The sequence below is a fragment of the Petromyzon marinus genome, chromosome 1, assembly GCF_048934315.1.
Source record: "Petromyzon marinus isolate PM22_M1 ecotype Great Lakes invasive population chromosome 1, UKy_Petmar_22M1.pri1.0, whole genome shotgun sequence".
Classification (NCBI taxonomy): domain Eukaryota; kingdom Metazoa; phylum Chordata; class Hyperoartia; order Petromyzontiformes; family Petromyzontidae; genus Petromyzon; species Petromyzon marinus.
Window position 1 is genome coordinate 17,732,602 of NC_133667.1, and position 18,960 is coordinate 17,751,561.

The 18,960-nt window shown below is 43.1% G+C and overlaps 1 protein-coding gene across 1 annotated transcript in view; it reads right to left on the bottom strand.

Moving 5' to 3' along the window:
* USP3 (ubiquitin specific peptidase 3) overlaps positions 1–18,960 on the bottom strand; it is a 58,027-nt gene that overhangs the window by 12,948 nt on the left and 26,119 nt on the right. The window contains exons 4-11 of the mRNA XM_032962076.2: positions 15,733–15,816; positions 12,060–12,144; positions 9,122–9,207; positions 8,054–8,170; positions 6,167–6,280; positions 4,037–4,180; positions 2,982–3,127; positions 719–799 (exon numbers count right to left, since the gene is read on the bottom strand). Coding sequence (XP_032817967.1) covers positions 719–799; positions 2,982–3,127; positions 4,037–4,180; positions 6,167–6,280; positions 8,054–8,170; positions 9,122–9,207; positions 12,060–12,144; positions 15,733–15,816 — 857 coding nt within the window. The remainder of the gene's footprint in view (positions 1–718; positions 800–2,981; positions 3,128–4,036; positions 4,181–6,166; positions 6,281–8,053; positions 8,171–9,121; positions 9,208–12,059; positions 12,145–15,732; positions 15,817–18,960) is intronic.

The window sequence follows — 18,960 nt, forward strand, 5'->3', positions numbered from 1 at the left end:
TACACCAACACCACTCCCAGGTGTCTGTTCAGTTCGTGAGTACAGGAATCCCCTGCTAGACTTGCCACATTATGCGTTGCTTCTCATATAGCGAATATATTTACTCATAAGTGTAATGTTTCTCATATGCTTTCTTGTAAAACATTGTGGGGAGTCGATGTGCAATATTTTTACTTTTAACAGAGGCGGAGAAAACGGACTACTTTGCGATACAGCATACTGTATGAGCATAGCGTGTACCACCAAAAACGCCTCCGCCACGTGGAGGGAAATCCCCTCCACGTGGCGGAGGGAATCTGGACTCAACAATGTGGAGGAGTTGGACGTGGTGGAGTTGCTCGAGTCCCATGCTGAGGACCTGTCAAACGAGCATCTGATGCAGCTGGAACGAGTCGAGGAAGAGACCGATGATATGACACTATCACCCCCATGTATTTGATATTCACTGCTACAAGGAGCTTTAGCAGCAGAAGAAGAAAAATATTGTCTAGATGTCTTTGGAATGTTTTTAAACGTTCTGCACTCAAGACACAAACACACAGAGGCGTATATACACCCACAGCTTTGCATGGCACACACAAGCATGCATACAAACTTTATAGCTACACTAACCCCCACTGACATTGATAATGAAATCTCTTTATTCCAACTGAGGTTTGTAGTGACAATTTTAGCTACCAATCTAAGTATTGGTTTTGTGTGTGCTGTAACTTCATACCGGGCAAGGTGCACACTGGACCAGGTTCTTGGCTCTTGGCTTTCCTCTCCCTAAATTGGAGTGGGATGTCCAGAGATAAATCTGAATTGGTGTGAAAAATCAAGCAACACACATATCAAAAAAGAGCAAGTACTAACTTTAGATGAGCCATGCTTAATGAAGCTGTGCAGAGTTGAGCATTGTCAAAGTTCAACAAAACCATAATTTAAATAAATATGCTAATCACAGAAGCCAAGCTGTTTAAATAATTTTGATTTAAAGCTTTCGTGACTGCAGTAATTCATATTCTTAGCTCTTTCGGTAAATAATATTTATTATTTTATTGTTTTCCCTCAACGTAACTTTACCGAAAGAGCTAAGAATATGTTTAAATAATGTTCAGCTATTTGTTCATCTACATCTTGATTAAGGCCTCCCCATGCCTCATTAGTCATGGATTCTTCTTTACCATAATTCACCATGCTGGTCAATGTGAGTTGGCTATAAAGGGCAGCCAGGATCAATTCAAATAATAATCTCCCCCTCAAAACTGTTTTATAGGCTATTATATAATAGCTCACATGAAATCCAATGCCCATGTGCACAACACTAAGCTAGCCTCAAGTACCTGAATCATTTTCCAAAAGCAATATTGTATAAACATTAAAAAGCACAGCATACCCCAAGGGCACAAAAGGAAAAAGATGCAAACACAAAAATAGACATTTAAAAAATGGTATATTAGTGTAAATGTAAGACATCAACAAAGATGGCGAGTATATAAGTGGGTGGTGTTTAGGTCCAGTGTTGGAATGTTCTGCTAAATGGAAATGGTATGAAGAAAATGGAGCAAGTTGATGTAATAAAATCTTCAACCTGCCCATATTACCCATTTAACATATTATTACCTATGATTACACATTTAACATATTATTAACTAAGTTGGGAAAGGGGGGCGAACAGACTAGCCCATGACTGTAAACTGGGGAATAAAAAATATTAAATAAACTATTTGTGTTTGGGATGGTCAGGGTGTTTGAGTCCTAAAGAAATGGCAGGATTGGGAATCAGTTTGGAACAGTGTATATGGTTATAATAACAAGTGATCATGTTGAATGAATGGCTTTAAATTGAGAATATCAGAAATTGGGAGGTAGGGAGCCAAATGTGAGTTGAAGTTCACATCCATTGTGGCCAAGCAGGTCACCAATTATGTGAATTATTTTTTGCTGCCAATCTGGCAAGGCACGGGTTTATTATCGATCTGAAAAGAGGGATTAACCCCATAATGGGCAAGAGGCCAGCAAGTCAGACGGAGTGTTCAACCATTTGACAATATAACGCTAATTTTGAGAGTAATGCCGAGGGACCATAGCACAGTTGATCTCATGAGGATCTGTAAAGGACAATAATTTGGAAGAGTCGGGTTTGGCCTGTATTTTCCACCACTTTGGCCAAATTGTGGGCTTTTTTTGAGGAATTAAATTTAAAATCAAGTTGAGTTTTAGACTGATGATACAGTTTATAGTTGAAAGAGGGCATATCCTTCTTTGTGTTTTGGAGCAGGCCATGTGTTGAGCTATATCCTTGGTAATCTATGATTCCAGATAAAAGATGACGTTGTTGATTTCAAACAAAGGAAATTTGCACAAGGACCAACCGGACTAAACATAGATATTTCAGGAAAATCATCATCTTTCTTATTTCAATTCTTGTTGGAAGTTAAAGGTGATGGGCATTGCATATGTGGCTTTGCGTCTTACAGAAAGGGGAGGAAATTCACCTCAAAAGGGGATGATAGTTTATTGAAGTAACTGAATCATGAAGTACAGATTTGAGGTAAACAACATTTTTTCAAAGCAGCTATTACTATTTTGTAATCTCAGTCTGTCATTTAATGTCATGAATAGTACAGTATATACACATATGAAATGTCATTTTTCATTATTCTTAACTATGTGAGGACTGTAAAAACAATACACCTCATGGGCATTAAGCCTTCTGACCCATACATTAACAGACATTCCTTCTGTCCATTGCTGACCCCCCGGGTGCTGACTTAAATGTCCATCTTAGTAACCTGCTTTCTCCTCCATCCTGCCCCCATTCACAACCCACCGCAATCCCAAGCTACAGTGCACACTAGCAACATTTCAATGTAATAGCAAAGCATGAGCATAAATTGACCTGTGCACCGTACAAAAGTCTTTAAAAAGTTACGTGATATTTCCAGAGTTGAAAGGACTGGTTCCCAGACATTGCAAGACAGCAGATAACGACGCACCCAGGAAGGGGTCAAATTTCTTTGACTCCGTGCCACAGATGAGACAGTTGACATCACTCTGCAGGATGCCCCCGAAGATGTCCGTTACCACTGTAGCAACACCATTTCGGCAGGATCGGGGTAAGCGTGCCTCCCCTGAGCAGCCCCTGCATGCATCATCAAAAAAACATGCACACACAATGACACGTATAAACCCACAGAAGAGTATACGTTTATTCTCAATGCTCTTTTTACCTGAATATAAACGATGTACTATTATGTCCTGATAGAAGCAACAAATAAATTAGTAACACATTATATTCTTAGTTTTTTCGGTAAAGTCACCTGATGATGACCGTTTGAGTTATGGTCGAAACGTCGTGAGAATTTTTTTATTGTTTTATATATATTTTGTTATTTTGTTGTTTCTCTTCAACGTGACTTTACCGAAAAAACTAAGAATATGAATTACTGCAGTCACGAAAGCTTTAAATCAAAATTTAGTAACACATTGTAATGGTTTTGATAAAGGACAATGTGAAACGGGACTAATTGCATCGTAACTAATACAGTGGTATTTTTATTACCTCCACGCTGGCCTGGAAAATTATCAGAAGTATCAGGAAATGTCAAAGCAGGACTCAGGGTGGCTCTACTGTGCACATATCCAGGGCATTACTACTATAATAAGCCAAGAATGTGTGTCCCGTGCATGACGTCACTCCACATGAGATTATTTATTATTCTGTAATGGTGTGCAAAACGAAAAGATAAAATACAAAAACAGAGGCGCAGTTGGCCTTTACAAAAAGCGACGCTGGTATGCTTTCGGAGAAAATTTATTATTCTTGTAATAAACTAATAATTAGTTATAATTTTAATGAGATTTTCATAAAAAAATATTTAAATTGCATGAAAATCCACGTAGAATCCCCAGCGTTACACACAGCATAAAGTGTCAGGCCTTAGGCACAGATCACCAAAACGATATGCATAATGAAAATAAGTTGTTTAGTGTTGCAATAGTTGATAAAAAAAAAAAATCCCCGTGGGAGTATCGAGAGCGACTAACTCACATGGCGTGTGCGTCTTCTGTGACCGCCGCATCACGGCGAGCAAGACATGAGCGGCCCGCGCGATCCACGCCGCACTGCAACTCCATGTGCAGGTGGTCCAGCAGGTAACGCATGAACTCATGGGCATCCTGCTGTTGATAGCCCCTACGTCGTCCAGATATTCACATAGGTACGCAACAACATTAACGTGTGGAGAAGCGATGGTGCCATGGCAATCACACTGCACGATGAACCCGGTGACCTACGTTCGTTTCTCGGCCATGGCTATAATCAGTAGAGAGTTCATTTTTAACCAGTCCTGGGCTTACATTTGATATGTGAATTAAAACGATAAAAAAATGTTCTATCAGTTTTCATCACTTTGTTATTGACGAACCAACGTATTCAGGTATAATTTCACGTGACATTTTTATTTGTATATTCACATTTGCACACCCACTGTGATGTTGCTTTATGCACTTGAAACAGCAAGCTGGATAATTTGATTGAGCTCAGCGATTTCTTGTATTTGATAGGTCCATAAACACATTACTCTTTCAATATATTTCATCCACAGGCAAGGGGAACACTGCCATAATGAGAAATCCTGGAGACTACTGCAAGCATAGTACGCAACTGGCACAAAGCATTAAAAGAAGACATCGCATTTGTGAAGTTCTTGATATTCCCTTAAAATGTTACTTTTATACATTACTAGCATCCCGCACATCCTTTGGCCATGACCATCCGGACCTTCCCTCCCAGCGAGCTAGAAAAACGTTTAAATTGATATAGAGCCTTGTGTCTCTCCACCTTTCACTTGCCTTGTACTGTACATCCCTATTTATCTAGAATTCTCACTTTGTCTCTGTTTCCATCTGTTGCTCTATTCCTATCTCCTCCTCTACCCCTCCCTCCCTCCATATTCCTCCCCTTTCTCCGCTATCTCACCCACTTTCATGCCCCCTATCTCCCTGTTTCTTTCTCCTCTCACCCTCCTTATTCCCACCTCGCTCGTTCCCCGTCTCAATCTATCTTGCCTCTCTCTAAACCTCCCTCTCACTGCTTGTCACTTTCTCTTGCTCTTTTTCTGTTTGGTTCTCTTTCCTCTGTTTCATGCTATTTCAGTCTTTTCTCTCCGTTCCTTCCTCTCCCCTATATCTCCCTCCCTCACCTACCTCTCCAATCTCCCCCCTCAACCTCCCTCCTCTATTTACCTCACCTTCCTCCTCTATCACTCTCGTCGATTGTATTTGCATGTGGTAGACGTCCGGGGGTGGAGGGTAGATGGGTGTAGGGCGTGACATCACCGTGACTGATGAACCCAGTTCAAAGCTGTGGGATGAGGGTGACGTCATCGTGCAGATGATACCGGTGGCGTCACGACCACGCACGCGCACTTGGGCACGCGCGAGGCAGGCAGGAATCCAAGCAGGAATCCAGCCAGAAATTGTTTTTTTCTATTTTAGTATGATTTTAGAGGAATGGCAAAGGCTGTCATTCCTTGAGGAGGAACTGAACTAGCTCTGCCCCATACAAGAGGCACCACTTGTTTTTGTACAACAGATAGTGCTTCGCTTACAAGGGGGATGCCGACTGATGGTCAGTCACACACTCGCTTGGATCATCCACGTGAATTGGGGAGAAATCTTTGCATAGGTAAGGCCACGGAATCGGGGGATGAGGAGAGAGCTGGGAGGCAGGATAGGAATCATGCGAGGTGCGAGGGAAATTACATTCAGGGATGGCATGGAGCAACCAATGGGGGCAAGGGTTAGGCTAGAACGAGATGGGAGAAGTGTCGGCAGATTGCAAAATGTCAGGCAGTGACACCCAAAATTGCATTCATATGACATGAATTTAATCCAAGATCATTACACTGGAGACAAATTGAGGCCATGGGGGGGGGGGGGGGCAGCACCCAGTTACTGTGTTACGATTCATGTAGGCGTAGTATCTTTATTTGGGTCTTTGTGACAGTTTTTGTTGCTCTCTTGGGTCACCTTGTGAATAAAAGACTGACCTAATTGTTGCTGCAAAGCCACTGGACATGATATTACCTTTGAAGTGGGCTTCAATCAGGACCATTGTTAAAACGCCTCCTTTTCTGGCTTTGAGGGCAAATGGGTTTGCTTGCAATCATTGCTTCACCTGAAGTTTGGCATGACCTTCCAGACGACGTAGAAAAGGGAGTCGGGTGAGAACGCAGTTGGACTGCCCTGCCACAGTGAACAAAGCGTCTTCCTGAATTCCTCTACCAGAGATCTGCAAAAAATGATTCCAGACAGTTAATAGTGCACACAAAGCATCTGTCGAGCATGCAATACAGATCTAATATTTTTCACGTGTTTTTTTATCTGTATGCGAGTATTTACAAATGTTAAGGACAATGATAAGTGTTAGAGGAACTTCGGGTAGATTTAGGTGGGTGAGGGGTAGTTTTGTAAAGTGCAGATGTTTTGAGAGGATGAGTGAGGGCAATAATGTGATCTGATTTCCAGCGGTGGAATATGTCTAGGGTGGGCAGAATGGTAGTGTACATGTTTTGGACATCTGTCCAAAAGGTGTTGTTGGATGCTTGGATGTATGGGGGTGAATCTAGGGCAGAAGGGTTAGACTTATTCTTGGCTCAGTGTTGGCTGGTATGATAGATGCAGTGCAGGAGCTTGCATTAGGTAAGGGATAGGATGGTTGATTTGATATCAAGAGGACACAGAATTCTAGATATGAATATTATTGTTCAGAGATACTAGTGGAGGTGATCTTATTTCAAATTGTGGCAGTATGTGGCCTGGTGAGGGTTGTGGAATACCATTAAGGTGCTGACGAGTTTACGATTGAAATTCTATCTTGGGACAAGGGTTACCTTAACCAGAATGTGATAGGAGGTATGGGGCATCAATAAGATTGAAAAGCTGAGGGTGATTTCTCATTTATAAGATTATGTCGAGGGAGGATATAGGCATTGCGAATGTCCAGGTCATCAGTAGTGTTAATGCTGGCTTTCTTTCAGGAATGCCATCTACCGAGGGGGAGATTGAGTCACGTAAAGTGGAGAGATCAATGCCATTGGATATTAACCAGGGTCTGTATGCCGCAGAAAATATATCAAGTGTATGTAAGTGAGTGTAGTAGTGAGCTTCAGGGAGTAATTTTCACGGGAGCATCTGAGGTCTTGGAGAGACCATGGGCTTATCAAGTTTCCCATTGTTTCCAGGTGGGAATTTGGGGTACAATTTAACCATGAGCATGCAGACCAAGTGCTGAGAAAGTTTCTATTTTACAGAATGCACTGGTTTTAATGCACGGCTAAAGAATTAGATGGAACTAACATATGGCATAAAATAGTTTTCTTGAAATGAAAAGTTAAGACCTCACATGGAGTATGATGCGTGGCATTGTGTGATGGCGTCACATGTGACATCACCGTAAAAATGAGGTGAGCATATGACAAGTGATGTCGCCTTGGCCCTCAAGGATAATCCTTCGAGCATTGTTTTTTAATGCTAAGTTTTAGGAAATCCCTTGATCAATTTGTCCAATTTATACAGCGCAAATCCTCATAGCATCACAACTTTAAACTAAAATTCAGGTTAATATATCATACTAATAGTTATTAGAACCCCCCCCTTTACAGATAGACAGAGAGATTAATTTAGCGAATGCATTGATTCGTTGAAAAACATTTAAAAAGGCGACTGGAAGGGAGTGCATTTTGCGCACTTGTAGTCAGGACCGGCATGCTTCTACGGATTACTGTTCTTTAGTGCAACGGGATCATTTCCTGGGAAAAGGCAATTTTGGGAAGGTTTTGGGTGTGCAGATATGAAAGTTAGGTATTCATGAAGCAAAAATATATAAAGGTAGGAATTAAAGCAAGCATTCCATTGTGTCAATGTGTGGCTTGTTTTCAGGATATGTCAAAACTATTGACTCAAACAAGTACTAGTTATACCAAATGATTTAATAACATGCATTTTTGCGATGGAAATCATAGTGTGCAAACACTCCATGGTAAACACAAGCACGAGAACTCACATGTTGCAGTCAATACCCTGGCTCCGCGTGTGGTACATTCTCCTGCCCGCCGTCTTGCCACTCCGCAACTCCACGGCTGGCAACTCTTTGAAGAAGCAGCAGAACTGCTGGATGTTACTGTGGGGCACAGTTTATTAAGAACGGCTACAAGATATTGAGGGTGCAAAGCCAAATTTATGAGATACGAATGCACAGTCTGTTGCAATGGGTAGTGTCACAATGCATCAAAATATGTCTGACATATTAAGGGCACGGATATAACAGCAAAAATTAAGTAAACGCCTTGGACATGGGATCATGTACAGGGGCCTGAGTACAGAAAATGCTATTCCAATCCGGCAGGCAGCGATTGTAGTCAAATCCAACATTTTGTAAACAAAATGTAAACGTATGCAAAGGAAAAAAGGCGTTCCAGTCAGACTGTAAATCTAGGGGCATGGTAGTGGTTTCTAGAGGTTACTTCATTATTCTCCCTGCACCAGTCAATCAGCTGTCAGGAAGACAACCCTATGCAACATGGTTGCCATGAAGTCACCCGTGCAAAATGGCTGGCGTGACGCCATTGCTGTGCACTCCAGCTAAGCCGAGGTAAGAATATTTACATTTATTATATTCGTTATGAATGTTATACATATAAATCGTATTCATATAAATGTTGCCTATTATGTTATTTTATTAATTATCAGCTTTTTTTTTTATAACATGAGCGTTCCTGACCACCCCTAAGTTGCCTCTTAACCTTATGAGCCTTTAATGTCTAAATCGCCTATGGAATTGGAGTTATGGCAATGCTCAGCTTAAGACATTTCGAGAATTGTTGTGTACTCAGGCTCTAGGACTCTTTAAGAATGGTGGGAATTGAGTTTGAGCGGAAAAAACAAGTTGAAAAGTCCACATTAGATGAACACAGAGATTTTCCATTGCTTGTGTTGTAATTTCAGATGGAAAGTTAACATCAGCATGGAATATTGTGGTATTCAGTATCAATCCTGGCCACCTTCGTTTTCCCAGGACTGATGTTGAACACCCCCTTGCACCAGATATTCATGTTAGACTAATCTTTCCAACCTGAGTGACTGCAGGATAGCGTTCATGAAGCACGTGTTTCCCAGGTTCCGCAGTCCTGTTGCAGAGAGGCTTCCCACCAGGGTGCCCTAAACCAGGCAGCAGGGACAAAGCACGAGTCAGTATAGCAGTCCCCTGCCAACCGCGAGCTTGCCAACCGCGAAATTCATGTATACACGGTTTATTACCTGTATGCTAATTTACCAGACGCAGCCTGTAAATTCTGAGTATCCACGGGTAAGGCATGGGCACGCAACACGCATTTGCACATTCCGCGGGCTCGTGGTTCTCCCCCGCAATGCGTTACCAGGCAAGGTGCAGCTCATGAAACGGAACGAATGAATGTTTTATATGTACACAGAACTTACAAAACTCGCACATCTCCAAATATTTACTTGTAGGTTTTATGTTCAAATTATCTTATGCTTTATTGCACTCATAATATACCGTACTGTATTACCCTTGATTTTACAGTGCTCGAATACATACAAAGATAGGAAGTCTATAGAATGTATATGCATGGAACAATTCACCTCACCCTGTGATTTAAATAACGGTCATGATTCTTGTTCAATTCGGGATAATTGAAGGAAAAAAACACATTTTCACCCAAATTCTGTACCAAATGTGCTATTGGCATGTCAAAACGAAGGTTTATTCATTCATAACTGTGGCAGAATGCAGTTCACCACAACCACACACCTTTATACAACAGCCTCTGGAAGTGATGTCACAGAACTACTTTTGAGATCCCTCCAATTATATGTATCCACACGAGGGGTGCTGCACTGTGCCATGCACGCCACTATATAGATGTCTGTTGTATAGTGAAACCGAGATGTAAAAACAGTCTTAGCATTCTAATTTACCAAATTCATTTAGGGTGCAGTCATTGCTGGTCAGGCTGAGTTATTGTGCTTTTCCTGGATAAATAAGTAAATATCACTAAATTCGAGAACACTGATAATCACAAACGGCTGCCTGGATTTAAATCAAATCTCAGCAGTACCAGCTCAGTGTCCTAACACCTGAGCCACCTGACCAACTCCAAAATCTATGATTATCTGTATATTTTTTTACATGTATAATTTGCATATGTTTTACAAATTAAGACAGATTGTTCCATCAATAACTCTTGAGGGGCAGAGCCAGATCTCTATTTCCCTCATATGCCAGCCTGAACAGGCGAGCTTTGAGCTCACGGTTGAAGTTTGATGGTGCTTGGATGCTGCTGGATGATGAACTGTCCCCACACGTATCCCAATGACTTACGATATGTACTAATTTCCAACTAGTCCATCATAATACCTCGGTGTGCCGGAAATCACATTTAGCCAAACCAATTCCAGTGAATAAAACACATCTTTAACATATTTGGCATGCAGGAATACAGTATATATAAGAAAATTGACATGCCATTTACCGTCATTTAGAATGTTCTATAATATAATAGTAAAATATGAAATTACTGTGCTTTAAATGTTCCTACAGCAAGCAATATGTTAATGGTACCGAAGGGATAGTGGGGGATGCTGGGGAGCAGTGATAGGCAATGGGCGGTGGTTGGAGGGGTGGTTTGGGGGTGGCGGGACCAACGCATCTCTGACCGATGGAAATAATGACAGCACTTTGTGGCACAGCACACACGTACCAAATGTTGTATTGTTCGCCCAGTACACTAAACACACACATGTGCACAACACACACAAATGTACCCTACACTGTACAGTACATAGGGCTGCTGCTGTTGTGTTTTACAATGATTTCAGTTGAAATCACGACAAACCAGACCTTTCAGCGAGCCAGGGTTTTTACTGTATTATCAAAATCCATCCCCTTAACATGAGTAATGGTTGCTGTATTATTGCTCGAGGTTCAGAGTTAATATCTAACACTGTTTAGATTCTAAAGGTTAAATGTTATATCTGGAGGCATATTGTTTAAAACCTAAGTTGCTTTGCTGTATTCCTCAAATGTTTAACATCCTACATTTAAAAAATATTACTTTTGTTGCTTGCGATTTGTAACACAGTTGCACAATACCAATCCATTACTCATACGTTACCAATGTATATGTATAATAATGCTAATGATTATTTGGTATCATAAAGTAGTTGCGAGGAAGCCTAATGTCCGCCCTCTGATCTCACCTGGTGCCCTAGTCCAGAACCGAGTAGGAGATTTGGCAAGGCCATGTGCCTCCCATGAAGATATTTTTTGACGTAAATAAGATGAAAATGTGATGAAGTATCTAAGATTATTTACCCTCATATTACTCCAGTTGTCTCATCAAACATATCCCAGTACCATACACATAAAAAATATGTCATCCATGTTAAACCAGTTGCCATGACAACCACATGAGAGCTAATCAAAACACGTGCTGCTCATTCAACCAAATACATTTCCCATTGTATTCATATATATAAAAAAAATACTGATGTAAGGGATCCCGAGAGGCAAACTCCTATTAGTGAATAAATATATAAATACACGCTCACCATGTGTCTTGTGAGTTTGTACAACACGTTCAACTCTCATTGGCGAACTGTCACGGGGGGAGCCGATATAGGGCACAAGATCCGTTTTGAAGGTGGAGAAAATAAAAAAACACATTGGTCATCATGAGCGGTCAGTTGGGAGACCCGTTTGGAGAAATTAAGCGGAATTGGTGGAGTCATGGAAAGTTCCATAAGTGATGGAGAAGAGAATGATGTGTGACGCGCTGTGAGGAAGCCGTAATAAAGTTGAAGTTCACCACTCACCTGGGCTGGAACTCCTTTACACTAATAATGTGCCATTATTGTCTTCGTATTAAAATGTGTAATAAGAAAATAATGATCGATTACTGCATACATAAGCCCAGTTGCCAACTGCAAGCCCACACGTTACACTTTTAAGAGTCTAAGTTGCACACATGCCCATATTAGATTTAGCTTACATTGAGTTTCATGTGCTTCTTTGAAGGAGATCCTGCATCAGTGCACTTCCGTTTGCCATTCCTGTCATTCAACAGCCTCTCTGAACTGCAGACAGAAAAAGAGTAGTATTATACATCAAAGTTAGGGAATTTCAGAATAAAAAAAACTACTTATCAATGTAAGGCTGAGCCTTTTATATGCAGTGCCTTTCACCATGATAAATTAGGGTTTTCATCATCTCTGTAAAAACTTTTTTTTCCAGTCAATGCTGCTGTCCACTTTTATTATTGGAAACATTTGGCAAAATCCCACGGGGCCATGGACCCTCTGTCCCCGCCACCTGACAACCCACTCCCGACCCAGAACCCCTCCCTATATTTTTTTGCAGAACACAAGGTCCAGGTTAAAGAAACACGAAAACAAAAAAAATATGCACACCGTCCTGAACATAACGCAAGAACAGCTTGGAGAGGAGTAAATGCAGAGATCACACCCCCCCACCTCCATTTCCCGACGTGAAGAAACCCCTTGTGCCACACTCCCTGTGAGGAGACTCTCCGGAGCAATGTCTCCTGCCCAACCCGCGGAGAAGCCCGATGTGGGGATGGGATGGGTAGGGATCCCAGTAGGCGCGGCATTGACTGGAAAAGTGAGGTTTTACTGAGGCACAAAACCTACTTTTTTTCATTACAAATCTGCTGTCCACCGATCTTCTTATTATATACATATAATAGCCCAGAAATGTGTGTCCCGCGCGTGACGTCACTCCACATGCCGTACCCCCGCCCCACCCCCGTCATTAATAATACAATAATCATGAGCGGGTGGATATTTACACTCACGCGGAAGAAGGTCGAGCGGAAAGATATACAGTAAAACCTTGGATTGTGAGCATAATTCGTTCCGGAAACGTGTGTGTAATCCAAAGCACTCGTATATCAAAGCACTTGTACATCAGTTGTGATCACGTGACGCTCAGCAGAGAAAGCGTAGACGTACTACTCGTATTGCAAGACCTCGCTCGTTTATCAAATTAATATTTATTTAAAAAATTGCTCGTCTTGCAAAACACTCGCAGACCAAGATACTCGCAATCCAAGGTTTTACTGTATATTTTTTCGCAATGTTGCTTCAAATATGACGTTTCTTTACAGAAAGTGATGGTAAAAAATGAATCTAAGCAGCACAGTGCTACATCCGTGCATGACGTCACTGCAAAAGAGCCCCCCCCCCTTCATTAATATTCATGTCCGCATGGAAATTTACACTAACGCACAAGCTCGCACACTCTACATGCCGCACCGCTCCCCTCATTAATAATCATGAGCGGGTGACATCCTCCACATGCTGCAGCCCTCCACAATAACCATGAGGGGGTGACGTCACTCCACGTGCCGCACCCCTCCACAATAACCATTAATGGGTGACGTCACTCCACATGGGGCAACCTCCCCCCTCATTAATAATCATGAGCCTAACAATTTTCCATTGAATATTTCAGATTTACTGCAATATACACCCGTCCTTGGACGGGCAAAAAAGCTAGTTATATACATATCAGCAATTAGCAACACTTGCCAAGTTGAAGCACCAGAGGAGGGCCAGGACTTCCTTACACGGCTGCGAGGTGAGTGTATCCAACCAGTTATGCCGGGTAAATGTGTGGGGTGAATTCCATGTTGCCGCCTTGCAGACTGCCTCCAATGGCACATTGACGGCTCTCGCGCACAAGGCTGTGACTGCGTTGGTGGAATGTGCCAAGGTTATTTTTCCCTGCATCCTCTGTAGCAACATGCAACGCAATCTCTCAGCCACATAGATAGCCTAAACCTTTGAGGCTGGCTGTGCAAATCCCAACGTAAGACCCGACCCTCCTGGGTGGAATCCTCCAACCCGGAGTTGGCAGAGGAACCCGACAAGTTCCTTTTCCTGTGGCGGAGTTCACTTTGCACTGATTGCTGCGGAAAGCTTGAGCAACTTGTGCCTACCGAACTGCATCCAGGAGATCCCAGCGACGTCCTCCGAAGCGGAGGTTGTTGTTGATGGGGGAGCACCTAACTTTTCCACAAGCCCTGACGACGCGGATGCCGAGGATCCTCCACATCACCGACAATGGTGCAGGCACGTTGTCTGTGCTGTTTGGCGAGGTTCCCCATCGCACCAGTGCCGACTGAGGACGGAAGAGTATGATGACGGCGAGGGGCAGTAAAACCACCTTCCGTCTCTTCTCACGATGGCGGTGTCTGGTCCGTGTCCTCTTGCAGAGCATTGATGAGGGCCTGAATATTCCTGGGAGACCAGGGCTCTTCAAAACTGAACGTGCCCCAATTGCAGGCAGCCCACACATCAGGAGGTGTTTGCCAGTGCTGTACCACCCTGCCCGACACAGAATCAGCACGGTGGGCGAAGCAGTCCTACCCCGAGGCATTGAGGTTGCCTCGACTGGGACTGCACAAGCGCACATGCGTCTGCGAGTGCCCGAGAGGCCGGTGCTGGGCACTTTAGTGCACACGCCACACGCGATGGGTACTTCGGGGTATGCCTGCCGGGCACCTCTGTATATGCATCTTGCACGCACGACATGTGCATGTACCCGGTGAGAACCCGGTGAGCTCAGACGATAGCCTCGCGTGGACGGCAGGCAGACCTGTCGGCCACGCCCGTGCTCTCGCCACGCGTGTCACTAGCCATTGCGCCACCAGGCTAAACCTGGAAGAGCCGGGTGAGTCGCGCAATGGCTCACCTCGAGCCGGTGTGCGGCGAGCTGTCCCAGACGAGCGAGCGCTGCCCTCAGAAGGGTCGGGCGCTGTCTCCCCCACCAACCACTGTAAGACCACACTGCCCGGGGGCTGCATGCTGCACCGACTGCCTTTCTGGGCATCAGGTGTTGAGCCGGAGGGTGACCTCGCGCAGAGGCTAGTGACCCAGCCACAGCAAGGCCAGGCGACCAGCCAGTAAGGATGGATGTGGACTTGTTGCCCCGACCTCAAACCGATAAAACGCCTGACATGGGGGTCAAGGCGCTTGAGCTCCTGGCCAAATTGGCAGCGTCCGAGGGTGGATTTAGAGATAGTAAAGAGAAAGACACTGAATCTTGTCCTCCCTCACTTTAACTTTTTAGTTCATGGTGGCAGTAGCCTTTGCTGCACCCACTCACTCCGTGCAGAGACGAAAGTGGGTGAGGAGTTCTGGGTAGAGGGGGTAGGTAAGTAAGGAAGCAGGGGTGGGGGTTCACCCCCCCAGAGCCTTCTGTGCACACATTCCGTGGCACTGTGGGTTATACAAAATGTAAATTATAAGAAGACTGGTGGACGGAAGAATTGCAATGGAAAAATGAATAACGCTCACTTAACATTCGTCCGATATGTAGCAATTAAAAAAATGTCGAATGCAATGTGGTGGTGATTGCGGAGCCAGCCAGTCTTGGTAACATTTACAAATCTAGGATTAAAAATGTATTTTGTAAACAAATGTGATCAAACCTATTTATCATTCATCATGCTGCACCAAGCAACCAGCCCATGAGGTGCGGCCTATCAGTGACTGAATTTATAAAATGGGGTAACCCAGTACTACGTGGACTTGGGGAATCTCTTGATTAAATCTGTGGTTTCCACTATAATGTTGTTGTCCATGAAAGGGTAAACTAGAGACATGTGTTGTGCACAGGCAGCTGCGTCAGTCGTAAATCACTTCTCAAGGCTCTGCAGGTGCTCGCGGAGCCGCTGGACCGAGCCCAGCTTGTTGTCGTTCACCACAAAGTCATCACATCTGTAACTACAAGACACACATAAACACACGCACAGAGGAATGCACTTATGCACAAACAAACTAAATGGGTGCATTACACATGCCAGGACACAAAATACATTTGCATGCGGCACAGCATGCACATCTGTTGTCATCTCTTAAACAGTCAAAATGCATATCAGAGTTCTAGTCTACTTATCATGATTCCAAAATAAATATTATAACAGCGTCCGTGGCTCCCACTCATTTTCAACAAAATGTGCATACATTAACAGTTAATAATAAAAGAGAGTTTGAGACAGAATGAAACCTGCACTTAAAGAGCATATGTATAATAACTAGTGATGCAAGCCAAAGAAGTGATACAACTTTAAAGCTGTAATTTTCCTTTAAACACAATCAATGAATAAACAATATTAGCAGATACAGGCACTGACAAGATAGTACACACACATGACCCAAATAGAAACATAACTTTACACCAAATTATTGGTCATGTTGGACCGTCTTTATGAGTTACCGTGACCCCACGATATCAACAATGGACAGAATGATAGACAGAATTAATGCGTTCACACTTTCAAACTCGAAAAGGATACAAAATATTACAATTATGTGCCAAATACTTTGAACACAAACATATAGCAATTGGTCATAACATGAAGAATAACATTCAAATTACGTTAAATAACAATAAACGAAGTGAATTTTACTTTAAGCATGACATAGCCAATCAATTCAGCAGTGTCAGGGTAGAAGCGGTTGAAAACTCAAACAAAAAATGCATAAGATGATATCACAGAGGGCACATGTGACATCACATATAATGCTGTCATCATGACGGAAGGCGTGCATGATGTGTGATGTTATTGTTTCGGCCAATATAGCGTACCCATTAGCACTGGCTTTTTTATCATCAAGTATTTAGTAACCCTTTAATCAATTTGACCCGAATAGCAACACACTTTACTCGAGTTATTGTGATCCCCTGTTAGAGACAGAGCAAATGCAACTTTGGGTGGAAAACTTTACAACCACAAGGCCACACACTGTTTGAGTAATCACATATCCTCTAGCTAGTCAAGTTTAAAAGTTAAATCTTCTCCTGATCCTGTAACTGTCATTTGCAGACTTTTGTGAATGTATCAGCATTACAACACGGAATTATTGTGATATGTTTGGGATTCCTCTTGTACCTCAAGAATCAAAATTAATACAAGGATGAGCAACTTACCAAAATGTACAAAAAAAATCTAATTTCCCAGAATGCTATTTGTTATATTTTAGAGTGCACAAAATGCCAATAGTTTGTCGCCACTAGGGCAACAAATGAAGTTTACTACAAGGGTGCTAAATGGTAAATCTCACCCACAAACTGGCACTTTTGTAAATCAGATTTTATCTCAAAAACAAAAAACAATAAAAGGTTGAGCTCCTGTGCACATGGTAGGTCTCTGGCGTATACGGCCATGGTGGCAAGATGGTGCCATAGATGTCAAAGCTAATTCAACATACATATGCTAAGGGAACGTCCATAAATGATGTCACGCGATTTTGGATGATTATTGCCCCCCCCCCCTTCATCACACGGCGTCACAAAAAATCAGATCCCCCCTCAAAAATGACGTCACAAAGCTCTGCCCCCCCCCCCAAATAAAACATGCTTGAAATCGCTTTAAACTATTGTAATTGTAGTGCATATTTAATGTGGCGCTGTACTCTGATGTTGTAGGAGAAAACATTTATTAAAAAAGTCTATTTAATTAAGTAGAACGTGTTGTCTATATTTATTTAAAGTTGCGCATTTTGATGTGACGTCACATTTCTCAAACCCCCCCCCCCTCGTCACACATCGTCACAAATGTCTGACCCCCCCCGCCCCCCAGGTACGTGACGTCATTCATGGACGGCCTCTAAATATACATTTTATTCATACTTTAATATTGCAACAGTTCTGGCAACACATTTATCTGTATCCTTTTAACTCGTTATAAGGTAAGGTTTGCGGGATACCAGTGCCCATATCTCAAGCTGGAGGAGACCCTTCAGCGTCAAAGATGCTTGGGACAACAAATGCCCCAGATCCCTCTTGCAAATGAGGCTGTCCTGGTCTATCACATTCTAACCTGGTTAATCAAATTAAACTTGAGATTGAATGGGCGTTATTATACAGTGATTTAATGCCATGGGGACTGACACTAGCTAACTCTATTCACTTTCAAAGTTTGCATTAAACACAAGTAGTCTGATTACACTGATATTATTGAGAATATAAAACTGACAGCATGCCACAACATCTGTATCAACACTTTGCGGTGCAATCGCAGGCACCTAAAGCATGTAGGTATATTGAACTTCTTTCGCACCATACGTAGCCAACTGTGCTAATCGGAGCACGATTAATAACTCATGCTGCAGCGTCGTCCTATCATTACTTTGCGTCATTTTAAATTATACTCTACGTATCAGACACCACTAATTTGTTGGAAAGTAAGCCAACCAGAAAAGGTACAAGGAACATGTGTACTGTGCGAATACACGTGTCATCTTTAACCCTGTGCATGTTTACCTGGTCAAAAAGGAACAAGTCACCTGCTTACACTTTATTTCACCTGTTCTTGCGCCAGTTATAGGCACTCCCATTACTATCTGTATGGTCACATATACTTGACTTCTCCCCGCTCTTATCTATTCTGCACCTCACTTATCCTGCACTCAGCAACTCTCTCAGCGACTCCGCACACAGCAGCTCTGCACTTAGCGACTCTGCACACAGCAGCTTCACACTCAGCAACTCTGCATCTCCACCGCTGCCCTCACCTACGCTACCTCACACCCGCTCACCCGTCTGTCCCGGGCGGGGGGTTCAACCAACACCCGCCCGGCGACGGCGTGAGGGTTGAGGTCCCGTTGACGGCTGGAGCGGCAGCGGCGAGATGTCTTCACTCTTGGTTCCCGGCAACAACTCCCCTCCGCTTACGCACACTCCCCTTTTTTATTCCCCCTCATTCCGAGTCCTCACGTGCTCCCTCAAGCTGCCGCCAGTTGTCCCATTAATCCCTTATCATCACCCCCCCATCTCCCGTCTCTTCGACGCCAACCTCCGGTCACAGCGTACCCACCTGTTCGACCTCAGTTGCACCCGCTTCTCCCCTTAATTACTGGCGGTTT